At 40.5% G+C, this 15,211-nt stretch overlaps 1 protein-coding gene across 1 annotated transcript in view; it reads right to left on the bottom strand.

Moving 5' to 3' along the window:
- Positions 1 to 15,211, bottom strand: part of LOC145396874 (battenin-like) — an 83,442-nt gene that overhangs the window by 20,793 nt on the left and 47,438 nt on the right. The window contains exon 8 of the mRNA XM_080270161.1: positions 559 to 699. Within this exon, the coding sequence (XP_080126287.1) occupies positions 559 to 699 (141 nt within the window). The remainder of the gene's footprint in view (positions 1 to 558; positions 700 to 15,211) is intronic.

Below are 15,211 nucleotides of genomic sequence, written 5' to 3'. Positions count from 1 at the left end.
ATTGCACGCTCATGATCTACACAGTCTCCCACTCTTTTCTAAGTAAGTTTGCTGTTTGGCTGAGAACTCTGACACCACTTTTCCATGACAGACAGCTGGTAGAGCCAGGATGGTCCCACAGACAGAACTGCACAGGGTTCTTAACCCAATGAATCAAGTGATGTATTTCTTATCTTATTCTAGCTATCTTTTGATGATCTAGTCTGTTGATGTGTATCTTATCTTATTCTAGCTATCTTCTGATGATCTATTCTGTTAATAAGACTTTTTGACTGACTGGGCAGGGTTAGATATAGCCTTAATGAAGCCCTTCAACACATGAGGCCTTCTAGGCTGAATATAATTATCTGGTGGCAGCAAGAGTACTTTAACAAGGATGTCATCCTGTTTCAAGGGGTTAACCATCAAAGCACACTCCAGTTTACCAGATGACTGACAATCACAATAGTTTTAGATCCACTTCAAATATAATATGCCTCAGGGGTTATTAAAATTTTAAGTACCATCCTCGTGAGATGCACAGATGATGACTAGCAAAATAAAGAACTTACAACTTACCTCTTTTGAGATCCTGTAGAATGTATTAACATAGGCGGCTCCTCCCAGAAGTCCTTCCCAAAATATCAGGAAGAAGACTATCCATATACTTTTCATCCACCAGTAAACTGCACAGGTGAGAAAAACTCCCAGATTCAGCCACTGTAAAAGAAAAATACAGCTAAATTAAAAATCTGTTTAAATTTTTATCTAAAATATCTTCATTCTGTCCGCTTCCTTCTGCCTATGGGTGACTCTACACTGAGTGACAAGCCAAATGGTTTCCTGTACACCAGGAAACTATTTACAGTATTACTCTGGGTGGTACCCATATAACCAAATTATGGCACCTGGTGGTTTAGTGGGTAATTAAGGTGCTCCAATCGGACTGAGCTTGTGCAGGTTTATATATCCACGGGGTGGCTGGGGTTTATTGCTCACATAATGCCACTCAGGGATAAGTGAGGCTGGTCACTCTCATCTTAAATGTCAATACCAACTTGCCTTGCCCTGGGATCCTATGCTCCTCATGGGGCACCACAGATGATGAATGAATGAATGACCTGAAAAATCTTGACATAAGCTCTAGCCATGCACATGGGACCTTTTCTAACAATATAGGGAATGTAAACTGCTAAAAACTTGTTAGCCATATGTTGTGTTAACCCTTTTATGCATAAGCTTGCTTTTCCACAGTATTACATACCTCAAAGTTCTATACACCTATCTATCTAGTGCCAAATGCCTTAATCCCGTAAGGGGTGGCCACAAACAAACTGCCTCCGTGTCACCCTGTCCCCTGCCATTTTGCTACCCTACCCCCAGCTCACACCCCTCTCTCCCTCATACATCTCTCCATGCCATCCCTCCACCTCATCCTCAGCCTCCCCCTCCCTCTTCCCCCCTCCAACTCACATACGCTTTCCTTTTAGTCTCTCGCTCTCCATCCCCTTCACATGGCCAAACCACCTCAATGTATTTCTCCTAATGCTTTGTATCATATCCACATTCACACCAAAATGCTCCTTCACTTCCTCATTTGTCAGTCTGTCTCTGCATGCAACTCCACATGCTTCTCTCAAATAACTCATATCCACTGCTCTCACTCTTGACTTCTGTCCTTCCAACAAGGTCCAAGCTTCACTTCCACAAGTTAGAGTTGATATCACAGTACTGTACTATCATGCTGTGAATTCTGTACTTCCATGCTCACTTCCATATTTCTTATCACGGCTTAAAGATGAAAATACTACAATACACTGCATCAGAGAGGTAAAGAGGTCTGAAGCATACACTCACAGCACACAATTCACATTTCAGACATCCACAGTGTAAATTGTGTTTTCATTATTGACAAATTTTTTTTTCCTCCTCCTGTCTGCGGGTGACTCTACACTAAGTGACAAGCCAAATGGTTTCCTGTACACCAGGAAACCATTTACTATGCTGGGTGGCAACCATACAACCAAATTATGGCGCCTGGTGGTTTTGTGGGCACTGCAATTCTCTATGTTAATAATGGTAAGAATTTTTCATACAGGGGAATTAAAATGTCTGAAAGGATTAATTACTATCATCATCATCTCATTGCAATTGGTGGGGGTGCCCATCACTCACTCAAGTTGCTCTTTCTCTCTCTCTCTCTCTTTGAGATAGCTTAACAGAGCCATGTATACGCCACTCACTAAATATGTGCGTCTTCCAGGGGCCAGGGTGGCTAATGTGATGAAGTAAATTTCAAATATCGTGAAGGATAGTGGTGACAAACCCACTGTGTGCCTCAGTGTAGGAGGCAATGATATTAGTAACCGTAAGAGTGAGGTACTGCGGCAGAAGTATAAGTTGATGTTACAGAAGGTTAGGGAGAGGGGAGGAACCCCTGTAGTGCTCGGTGTTTTGCCAAGGTGGCGGGTTGGGAGGGAGTGGTTGAGCAGGGCAATAGGTTTTAATTGCTGCCTTGAAAGGTATTGCAAAGACAATGCAATACCTTTCATAGACAGCTGGGACCGGTTTTATGGACAGAGCGCCTTGTATAGCTGGGATGGGACTCATCTTAGTAGGCAGGGAGTTACTGTGTTAGCCGGAATGATAGATAGGGAGTTAGAGTTTTTTTTCGAGGCTGAGAAGTAGATGTACAGGAAGTTACAGCAACTGTGCTCTGAAATCAATTTTACCATGTTTGGATAGATGCATCAAGACTTGCAAAAGTAGGAACAAAAGTTTAACCATTAGTGCAGATACATCCACTCAGGCACCTCAAATTGAGCAGATGATGATAGAGGGCAGAACAAGCAATGATAGAAGGGTGATAAGTGATAGTACAAAAAACTGTTATATTAGTAAAAAGTTTCCCAGTTAGTAATAATAAAAAACAGTAAATCCTGAAGTAGAGGCATGACTACTCGTAATTATCTGAAAGTGTAATACACAAACGGCCAGAGTTTACGTAATAAAATGGATGAACTGAGGGCTTTAATCTGTACAGGGAGAATAGACATTGCCATTATTAGTGATACTTGGATGAATACAGACACTCGAGAATTTTTAGCAGAATATCAGATAAAGGGCTATAATAAGGAAAAGGGGAAAAAGAAGTGTGTGGTAATCATAGGGGCATTTGTCTTCTTAGTATAATAGGAAAAGTGTATGGTAGGATACTTATAGACAGAGTTAGAGAAAGAACGAGAAATTAGTTGGAGAAGAACAGGGAGGCTTTAGCAAGGGAAGAGGTTGTGTAGATCAGATATTCATTCTTAGATCTTTAGTGGAAAAGTTTCTAGAGAAGGGAAAGAAGTTGTATGCGGCTTTCATGGATTTGGAGAAAGCATATGACAGGGTGGATAGACAAGGATTGTGGAAAGTGTTAAGAATATATGGAGTAGATGGGAAGTTGTTGAATGCTGTGAAGAGTATGTACGATGGTGCGAAGGCTGCAGTGCGTGTGGATGGTGAACTAAGTGAATTTTTCTCTTTGAAAGTTGGTTTGAAACAGGGATGTGTCATGTCTCCATGGTTGTTCAATCTGTACATGGATGGGGTAATAAAAGAGGTACAAGGTAGGGTAGTGGATGTTGGAGTGGCCCTGGTGAGAGAGGATAGTGTTTGGAAACTCCCTGTACTGTTGTTTGCAGATGATACTGTGTTGTTGAGTGAAGACGAAGGGGAGCTGCAAGGCTTGGTGGATGAGTTTGAGAAAGTGTGTAAGAAACGGAATTTAAAGGTCAATGTAGGGAAGAGTAAAGTGATGGTCTTTGAGAGAGGTGAAGTTAGTGAATGTACAGCGAGGTTGGGTGGTGAGGAATTGGAAAATGTGAGTACGTTTAAGTATTTGGGTAGTGTGATGAGTAAGGATGGAGGTTTGGAAAGTGAAGTGCTTGAAAGGGTACAGCAGGGAAGAAAGGTTGCTGGTTCCTTGAAAGCAGTGATAAGAAACAGGGAAGTGAGCATGGAAGTGAAAAAGTTACTACATGACAGTACTGTATTGTGATACCAACTCTAACGTACGGAAGTGAAGCTTGGACGTTGTCGGAAGGACACAAGTCAAGAGTGAGAGCAGTGGAAATGAGTTATTTAAGAGGAGCCTGTGGAGTCACGTGGAGAGACAGGCTGACGAATGAGGATATAAAGGAGCGTTGTGGTGTGGATGTGGATGTGATAGGAAGCGTTATGAGGAACACACTGAGGTGGTTTGGCCATGTGGAGAGGATGGAGGGTGAAAGACTGACGAAGAGAGTGTATGTGAGTGAGATGGAGGGGGGAAGAGGGAGGGGGAGGCCGAGGATGAGATGGAGGGATGGGGTGGAGAGGTATATGAGAGAGGGGGGTGTGAGTTGGGAGCAGGGCAGTGAAATGGCGGGGGACAGGGCGACTTGGAGGTGATTTGTTTGTGGCCACCCCAAACGGGATTGAGGCGTCTGGCAATAGATAGATAGATAGGCTATAATATTTTTGTGTCAAACCGTCTGGGAAGAAAGGGGGGGCAGGGTAACTATTTATGTAAAGGATTCATTAAACTGTTACAATAAAGCAGACATTAGAGTAAATAGGGACACAGAAAGTGTTTGGGTTGAAATTAGTAGCAATAGGGAGAAATTAGCCTTCGGAGCAATTTACAGATCTCCAAAATTAAGTAGAGCAGATAGTAAATACCTTTGGGAGGAAATTAGGAAAGCATCACAGTCCAGCTTAGTAATAATTGTAGGGGACCTTAATCTGCCAAGGATGGATTGGAGAAATCAGACAGGGGATGCAGAGTCAGAGGAATTTCTAGAGGTAGTACAGGATAATTTCCTTTATCAATATATCAGGGAGCTCACCAAAGGTAATAATATATTAGATTTGGTTTTAACTAATAAAGAAAATATCATTAGTGATGTAGAGGTTGGTGGACGACTTGATAATGGCGATCATGAAGAAATTAAGTTCAGATTTATTTGGGATGTCTGTTCCACTGAAAATACCTCCACCATTCCTAATTTTCATCTAGGAGATTTCAATGGATTAAGAGCTTATTTCAGAATGGAATTCCACAGGGAGAATAGCTATTTTAGGGAATGCCAGGTCAGTGGGGAACCCCAGGTCATAGGTGGGGGGCAGGAAACAGCTGGGAATGTGTGCCAGGTGTCTGTGGAAGGTGAGGTGGTGGGTGGGAGTGTAGTCCAGGTGGCGAGAATTAACTTAGGTCCAGTACCAAGCAGACGTTCGACCAGTGAGAAATATAACGAGTAGGTAAATATAATATATGGAGGCCAAGATAGATATATCCCTTCAAAACCGTTTAGAATGAATAATTCAGAACCAAGATGGCTTAACAACAGATTAAAATCTCTCACAGGCCAAAGGAAAGGAATACTGTATATAGAAAAATAAAATGTGGAGAGGAACACTTACGTAACTGGTACGCGATTTTAAATAGAGAAGTAAAGAGGAGAATACGAAAAGCAAAGAGAAGTTATGAAATTAAGACTGCTAGTGAATCGAAAGAAAACCGTGTTTTTATCAAATGTACCGTACAAAAAATAAAGATAGGATAGGACCACTCAGAAGAGAATCAGGTGACATTACCAGTGAAGATAAAGAAATGTGCTCCATCCTAAATAATTATTTCAGGCGACGTTACCAGTGAAGATAAAGAAATGTGCTCCATACTAAATAATTATTTCATATCAGTATTCACCAAGGAGGGTGAAGTGCTTGAAAGGGTAGAGCAGGGAAGAAAGGTTGCTGCTTCTTTGAAAACGCTGATAAGAAACAGGGAAGTGAGCATGGAAGTGAAAAAGTTACTACATGACAGTATTGTGATACCAACTCTAACGTATGGAAGTGAAGCTTGGACGTTGTTGGAAGGACACAAGTCAAGAGTGAGAGCAGTGGAAATGAGTTATTTAAGAGGAGCCTGTGGAGTCACATGGAGGGACAGGCTGACGAATGAGGATATAAAGGAGCGTTGTGGTGTGGATGTGGATGTGATAGGAAGCGTTATGAGGAACACACTGAGGTGGTTTGGCCATGTGGAGAGGATGGAGGGTGAAAGACTGACGAAGAAAGTGTATGTGAGTGAGGTGGAGGGGGGAAGAGGGAGGGGGAGGTCGAGGATGAGATGGAGGGATGGGGTGGAGAGGTACTGTATATGAGAGAGAGGGGTGTGAGTTGGGAGCAGGGCAGTGAAATGGCGGAGGACAGGGCGACTTGGAGGCGATTTGTTTGTGGCCACCCCAAACGGGACTGAGGCGTCTGGCAATATATAGAAAGATAGATAGATTCACCAAGGAAAATCTAGACCTGGTCCCTCAAGCAGTGTGGGGGAAAAATTAGAAAAATTTAGAATATACCCCCGGTAGTGTCGTAAATATTTAACTGGCTAATCACTTGCACTAAACAAGACAAAAATAGGCCTACAACACTACATAATTTGTCCGGATATATATGTCTTACTCCCAGGACTCACCTGGATCGTAATGACGTGTAGGTTGTGTTCCCTACTAAGCAACTAAACGATCTATTTAAGGATCCTCAAATAAAAGCTGGAAACCCTGGTGAAATATTATTCGCCCAGTCTTTCGCCACTAAGGGTCATTTAGTTACTTAGCTTAAGAGTAGCAATGGAGAGGCTTGTAGGTTGTTGCCATATGGTCGGAGTTGTTGAAGATGTTACTTGTTGCTAGTGCTTGGCGGATTACTGGAGGTTACGGCCTGGACCAAATACGTACTTTTTACGTAAGCATTACTATTTACACTATTTATAAATTAAAGTGAATTGATAATGTTCATTCCCATCTAGGAGGAAGCACTGTCGTAAATTAATTAATCAGTCCAGTCTGTCCCAACTGAATTCTCTCTCAATACCACGAGAGTGGTTAGACTGCTTCCAAGCGTGACTAAGGCATGACTGGGACTGCCTCCGACTCGACTCGAGATCATCTGAGACTAAGACTCAATGAATTGGGACTGAGAGCGTGGGCGAGAGCCCGAGCAACTGAGGTCTCGAGACTCGTAATTGACCGAGGCCTAGCCGAGACTAAAACTTAGACCTCTGGAGAGAAGAACAGAGGCGATCCACCAATCAAATAACTAAAAATGCATATGTGCACATTCCATCCATGGCTGGGAAAAAGACTAAATTATGAACCATAGTATAAATATACGTAATCCTATATACCCATCACCCTGGGTTACGTATAATACATTATACTTCCAAAATACAACTGCCCATCACCAACTAAAATAGAAAATGGGAGGAATTATTCCTAAATTTCCGACATCCTGGGGGCCAAGAAATCTAAACATCACCCCGTTTAATTAACTCCCCCAGGTGAGCTCGGAACCGTTGTGCGGCTCCCCGCTGTGGTCTATCTGAGCTTCCCACATCTGTATCCCTACGGCCATGAGTAACGTCCCCGAGTGCTGTATTAAGCGCCTCCGGACGGGAACTCACGGCTGTTTCTAATGGATATAATTTATTGATAGTCCTGAGTACAAGGCCTTGGGCCGTCTTTAACTTCACTGTACGAACTATCCCTTGCTTATCCGGATAGCATTCAATAACTTTCCCCAATGGCCAACTATTCCTTGACTTATCAGTGTGAATTAACACTACATCCCCCTCCTTAATATCAACATCCATTTTATTAGCCGACTTTTGGCGTACATGTCTATCGAGAAGGGATGACAAATATTGGGTTTTCCATGAATCCTGCCATTTGTTAATCAATTTGGATAACTGATGGTACTTAGTGTTCAATTTATCAGCTTCAACATAAGAGGGATCCAAATCATAGGGTGCCGTAGTTATTGCAGGCAAGGAGTCCAATCGATATCCACAAATAAGATGAGAAGGAGTGAGGGCTTCTGGCTCATCGAGGCTGTTAAGGACATACGTTAAGGGGCGGTTGTTAACACGGCATTCCACTTCCGTAATTATAGTGTGTAAATCATCCATGTTTACTGGTTTTCTGAATAATACCTTTTTAAGACACCCTTTTACTATGCCTATTAGTCTCTCATAGAAACCACCGAACCATGGAGCTCTCGGCGGTATGAATTTCCACTCACATTCTCTGCTGGTGAATTCATCTTGGACTTCCGCACTCTGCAGGACCTGATGTAGAAGTTCGGATCCTAATTTAAAATTAGAAGCGTTGTCACTGATAATTAATTTCGGGCAAGATCTTCTCGACACAAATCTCTTAAAAGCATTCAAAAAAGTTTCAGCAGTTAAATCTGTGACCAACTCCAAGTGAACTGCCCTGGTGACAGCGCAAGTAAACAGTACCACATACACCTTTTGCTCTTGTAGGGTGTCTGGTTTCAAGACTTCCATATAGCCTGTATAATCTAAACCGATTATTTCAAAGGGTCTAGCTTCTTCCACCCGCTCTTTAGGTAAGGGTGGTGGTGAAGGATAATGATACGGTCGTCCTTCTAACCTCTTACATGTATAGCAGGATTTAATTGTAGATTTCACAACTTGTCGGCCTTTAGGGATCCAGAAGTTTTCTCGCAATTTGCACAATGTATCAGAAACACCACCATGCAAAGTGGTTTCATGAGCATATAGGACCAATAATTTCGTCAAATGTTGCTGTCTAGGCAACAACAGTGGAAATTTAGTGTGAAAGGGGAGACCAGCTTGGTCCAGCCTACCACTACATCTGATCAAATCATTGTGCTCAAATAAGTTTAAACTCTTAACCAAATCTGGCATCCTTGTTACAAGTGGTTTCTGAAAATATTGGTAAACTTCGGGGAAGCTACTCTTCTGTAAGTATAGCAACCAATATTGTTGGGGTTTCATTAGGTTTAGAGTTTTGTTTCCCCTAATCTTTTGCAAAAATTGGAAAACCAAACTGGTGATCTTTATTAACTTCTCCCAACTACCAACTCTTTCTGGATCAAACAAGGGTTCAAGTTCTTTTTCCTGAACTTCTAGGACAGTCAGTGCATTAGGCTCCATCTTCGTCTTAAATTTCTGTTCTGGCCAAAGATCTTTATTATTCAACCATTCCGGACCATGAAACCAGGAGTCACTATTTATAAATTTATCATAAGTTAGGCCTCTAGTTAACAAATCAGCTGGGTTATCTTTAGTTGTGAGATGGAGATAATAACAGTCAGGATCAGCATCTCTCATATCTTGTACTCGATTTTTGACATACAAGATGTTACTTTTATTGTTCACTACCCATTGAAGGGCTACTTCACTGTCTGACCATATATAGGTGGTATTAATCTTTATATTACTTAAGGTCTTCCTGATATACACCCCAAAATGGACTGCTACATACATGGCTGTTAGTTCTAACTGAGGTAAAGTTTTACCTTTTAGAGGAGCTACTCTTGCCTTAGAAGATAAAATTATAGGAACATCCTCATAATTACTGATGTAAGCAACTACTCCATAAGCCTTGGGTGAAGCATCACAAAACAGATGTAAATCATAGGAAGAACCTTCTTTTCCCACCATTCTCGGAAATTTAACACTTGCTAGGTTGTTGCATTCTTTTGAGAGGGTTTCCCAACTCTCCAGCAAGTCTGTAGGTAACGGGTCATCCCAGCCTAGTTTTCTGGTCCATGTTTGTTGAATTAGAATTTTTAAAGGAATAGTTAGGGGAGAAATTAGTCCTAGGGGATCAAAAATTTTACTAATGTTACTTAATAAAGATCTTTTGCTATCAACTGTATCCCACTCTACATTTTTTACATTAAGGACATCAATGTCTGGATCCCACCACAATCCTAATATTTTATTACAGACTTCAGAATCAGAATTTATTTCAGTGGAGTTAGATGTCCACTCCTGCAATGGCATGTTAGCCTCTTGCATAATCTTGTTGGCTATCAGATGAAATTTCTTTAGATCCTCTTCAGTATTTACAGTCCCCTGAAGATTGTCCATATATAGCGAATCTTTAATTTGGTTAGCCACTTCTATATTTTCTTTTTGCTGCTCTAAGTGATAATTTAGCATCATTTGCAACAAGAAGGGTGAGCTAGTGGCTCCAAAAAGGACTGATTTAAATCTGTAAGTTACCAGAGAACTGTTATCATCATGAGGATTACTTGGCCCCAAAAATCTGGTGAAATCCCTGTCTTCTTCTTGAAGTCCTATCCGTAAAAAAGCTTTGCTGATGTCTGCTGTAAAGGCATATTCATTAGTTCTGAATTTTAGCAGCACATCTAATAGATTTTTGGTTAGAGTTGGACCAGTGTACAAACAATCGTTCAAGCTGTTAGTATGGGAGCCTAATTTGGCACTACAATCAAATACTATTCGCACAGGTGTAGTCTTACTGTCTCTCATTATTGCCAAATGAGGAATATAATGAGTATTTTGTCCAACCTGTGCCTGCTTAACTTCCTCGATAAACCCCTTTTCTAACTGATCATATTTATCTAGTAAATCTCCTTCACCTTTAAGTCTCTTTAAATTTGAATTTAGGCGATTAAGAGCTAATTTATAATTTGTGGGCAAACTAGGTCGATTGACTTTCCAAGGAAGTTTTACCCAATATTGGTCATCATAGTACTGAACAGTCTTTTTATAATTTTCAAGCACAAAAGCTTCTTCGTGAGTTACCTGTTCAGGTTTAATGCCAATGCTATCCATTTTCCACAAATTGGAAATGTCAGGCTCTTCTGAATTTAGTGAGGGCTGCAAGCATATATTCGTTACCATAGCAACCTGAATTGCTTTCCTTGTACTTACAAACTTGTCAGGAATATTGCCATATACAACTAATCCTCCTTGTACTTTTAGGAAATTTATGCCCTTGAATTTAATTAGACCATAAACTAATTTAGGATAGAAATCAGCACCAATAAGGAGATCTATTTTATCTATGTGATCAGTCAAACCAGGATCAGATACTTTAATTTGTTGATCTTTCAAATAGGTCAAACACTTCTCTAGACCATCTGTTCTTATGTTGTTAGGTAAGGTGCCTCTAACCACAGCCTCTAGTCTAGTGTACTTCCTGCCAGCTTTAACAGTAATCTTAACTAGCTGATATTCTCTTCTCTGATCTTCACTAATGAAGCCGGACAGCTGTAAATTAATCGTACCACTAGGCTTTAATTTAAGCTTGTTTACTAGGTCCTGAGAAATGAATGTCCTCTGTGATCCTTGGTCATAAAGAACTTTTGCTTTAATTTGAGATTTATTCTTAATAATATGAACAGCTCCAACCGGTAAAGCAGTTGACATGGTATGTTGATTTGTTGGAGTGACTGAGCAAATTTGTGAATTAAGTGTATTCAGCTTATCACACAAGACATTGTGATGAAACCCCTTTTTACAAAGGTCACATCTTTTCAAATTGAAGTTACATTGATCAGTCTTGTGCCTACAAGTACATCTACCACACCGTCCTATCTGTTCGAGTCTTTCTACACGAGTAGAACGACCTGAATACGCCTCACAGCTCTTGGACAGATGTGCTCCATCACACAAAATACACTTCAGCTGCTGAGCTGGCTGCTGACTAGCCGATGCAGAGGTTTGTGACTGAGCATTCTTGGGAGATGTGGGTGAAGATACTTGTTCTGAAGTGTGGTAAATCTTAGGAATTGATTTAGGAGATAATTTGACTTTATCAGGCTTCTCTTTAGTTAAAGCACCTTTAGTACTGGAATCTGATTTAGCTTCAGGCCCTTTGGACTCTAAATGATTAATAACTTTTAATAATAAGTCCCTAATTTCCTGTAGCTAGGGATAATCTTCATTTGTTACATGCTGGATTCTCTCAATAGTTTTACTGGGTAACTTTTTCATTACTAGTGGAGAGATAAGCCAACTGGAACTACTTAAATCACACCCCATTTTTTCCAATTTCCTAAGGGTGCATTCTAGATTAGCCCTAAATTCGGCCAAGGAATTACAAGTATGAATAGGAGTTTTAAGGTGTAGCAGTCGCATTGCAAGTTCGTGCTGTTTTCTCTTAGGATTATCAAAAGTTGCCTTAAGTAGCTGCACTGCACTGCTATATCCATCACTTTCTATACTGAAACCATCGATGAGTTTCTTCACGTCACCTTTTAACACTCCTCTTAAATAATTTAATTTGTCTACTGGACTAAGATCTTTTCTGGAATCAATACTGGCAACAAATTGATCCCAGAAGGAATTCCAATTAGCCGAAGTGCCATCAAACTCGGGTAGTTTAAGTGTGGGCAGCTTCGACTCAGCCCTTGGACAAGTTAAATGGGTAGACTCACTTTTCAGAGAGGAATTAATTTGAGCTATTAGTAGGCAAATTCTCTCTTCTTCGTTAGTCTTAGCTATAAAAATTTCATTAAATTCATCATCGTCCTTTGTGGCTTCCAATAAAGAACCATAAAGTGTTCCCATGACAGTCAGCTGGTTCTGTAATTGCTGGCTCCAGGCCTTAAGTTTAGTGTAGTCTTTGTCAGAGGATTGGAATTCATCATTTACTTTACCACTGAGAGTGGTGACATAGGCCTTATGGCCTGCAATCCTCCTTGACAAGGACATATTGAACCAAGTCTGAAAATCAAAATTAATAGAATCACTAAATGTAGCCTACAGCAATGAAACCACTAGAATTAAATTAACTAAATGTACACAGAAGAATTCAGCATCAAACAGCAATACTGAGAATGATACATAAATCTGAACAACTAAATTAATAGTACAATTAAATTTAGATTACAAATTAATGCCTTCTAGGGGTTACTACAAAATTAATCCATATTTAGTTTGTGTTAGCAACCCACTGATCATAATGAAATTTAATAGCTCCTCGCACCTTGGCCCAAATTCTACGTCTTCCTTCCCAAGTAGGGTGAATTTGGTCCATGACTCGTACCACCAGAGGATAGGTCTTACCACCATGCAAAATAATTTTCCCTTTTAGTTCCTTGGTTATTTTCTTATTAACCGCGTTCATGATCTTATTGTAAACAATGGGACCCACATATCAAGGATGATTATGTGGATATTCCTTCTTTTCTACAGTGCATATCACACATTTAGCACCTGCATCTTCTATAGCCTCATTAATTTGTAGTAGCGTAGCCACTAAGTCCTGCACGTCAGTTGACTCATTAATATCGTTTCCCCCCAACATGACTATAACCAAACTATAGCCAGGTCTAAGTACTTCTGCAAATTCCTCGTACTCAAAAAACTTGTCTGCTCTGGCACCCCCTACTCTGATCATCTCCATGGTCACCAAGGGCCATGGTGAAGGCACAGACATCAAGGTGTCACAGGTGACCAGAGAGTGGCCTATATAAGCCACCCGATAATAATTTAATTCCAGAGCAGTCGCCATGTTGGAGTGTTAACAATCCGGTTCGAAGGACCACTTTGTGGGGGAAAAATTAGAAAAATTTAGAATATACCCCCGGTAGTGTCATAAATATTTAACTGGCTAATCACTTGCACTAAACAAGACAAAAATAGGCCTACAACACTACATAATTTGTCCGGATATATATGTCTTACTCCCAGGACTCACCTGGATCGTAATGACGTGTAGGTTGTGTTCCCTACTAAGCAACTAAACGATCTATTTAAGGATCCTCAAATAAAAGCTGGAAACCCTGGTGAAATATTATTCGCCCAGTCTTTCGCCACTAAGGGTCATTTAGTTACTTAGCTTAAGAGTAGCAATGGAGAGGCTTGTAGGTTGTTGCCATATGGTCGGAGTTGTTGAAGATGTTGCTTGTTGCTAGTGCTTGGTGGATTACTGGAGGTTACGGCCTGGACCAAATACGTACTTTTTACGTAAGCATTACTATTTACACTATTTATAAATTAAAGTGAATTGATAATGCTCATTCCCATCTAGGAGGAAGCACTGTCGTAAATTAATTAATCAGTCCAGTCTGTCCCAACTGAATTCTCTCTCAATACCACGAGAGTGGTTAGACTGCTTCCAAGCGTGACTAAGGCATGACTGGGACTGCCTCCGACTCGACTCGAGATCATCTGAGACTAAGACTCAATGAATTGGGACTGAGAGCGTGGGCGAGAGCCCGAGCAACTGAGGTCTCGAGACTCGTAATTGACCGAGGCCTAGCTGAGACTAAAACTTAGACCTCTGGAGAGAAGAACAGAGGCGATCCACCAATCAAATACAGTAACTAAAAATCCATATGTGCAGATTCCATCCATGGCTGGGAAAAAGACTAAATTATGAACCATAGTATAAATATACGTAATCCTATATACCCATCACCCTGGGTTACGTATAATACATTATACTTCCAAAATACGACTGCCCATCACCAACTAAAATAGAAAATGGGAGGAATTATTCCTAAATTTCCGACAAGCAGCAAATATTTATGATGATAATACGGAGAATATCCTTATTAAAATAACCATTAGTAAGGAGGACGTATTGAAAGAAATTAATAAGTTAAAACCTCAAAAATCGCCAGGTCCGGACGATATATATGCAAAAATTATAAAAGAAACCAAAGAAGAATTATGTCAGCCACTTTTAACGTTATTTAATGACTCTTTAATTTCAGGAGAAGCTCCAGAGGCGTGGAAGACTGCAAACGTAGTGCCTATCTCTAAAAAGGGTGATAAATCAGCTGCGTCGAATTATTGTCTGATAAGTCTAACGTCAATAGTAGGAAAAATGTTGGAGTCAATTTTGGCAAATAAGATTAGAGAACACTTAGAAAGATTTTATCTTATAAATGAAAGTCAGCACAGATTCAGGCAAGGACGATCCTGCCTCACAAACCTGTTGTCATTCTACTCGGAGGTCTATGAGGCAGTCGATAGCGATAAAGCTTACGATGTTGTTTATCTGGACTTTAGTAAAGCTTTTGATAGGGTCCCACATGAAAAGTTAGTTCGAAAGGTTTGAGCACACGGTATAGACAGCGATATCTTAACATGGATAGAATCCTGGCTGAAAGGACGAAAGCAGAGAGTATTAATAAATGGAACTAAGTCGGATTGGGGATCAGTAACTAGCGGTGTACCCCAGGGTTCAGTACTCAGTCCCTTATTATTTATTATACATATAAATGATCTAGACTTAGGAGTCACTAGCAACATCAGCAAATTTGCCGACGATACAAAAATAGGGCGTACCATTAACTCGACTGACGATTGCCATAACTTAAAGGACCTAAATATATTGTCCAAATGGTCTAAAACTTGGCAAATGGAATTTAACATTGAAAAATGTAA

The sequence above is a fragment of the Coenobita brevimanus genome, chromosome 39, assembly GCF_032717465.1.
Source record: "Coenobita brevimanus isolate Jiangsu-jjx chromosome 39, ASM3271746v2, whole genome shotgun sequence".
NCBI lineage: Eukaryota > Metazoa > Arthropoda > Malacostraca > Decapoda > Coenobitidae > Coenobita > Coenobita brevimanus.
This window is presented reverse-complemented; position numbering and strand designations above follow the sequence as displayed.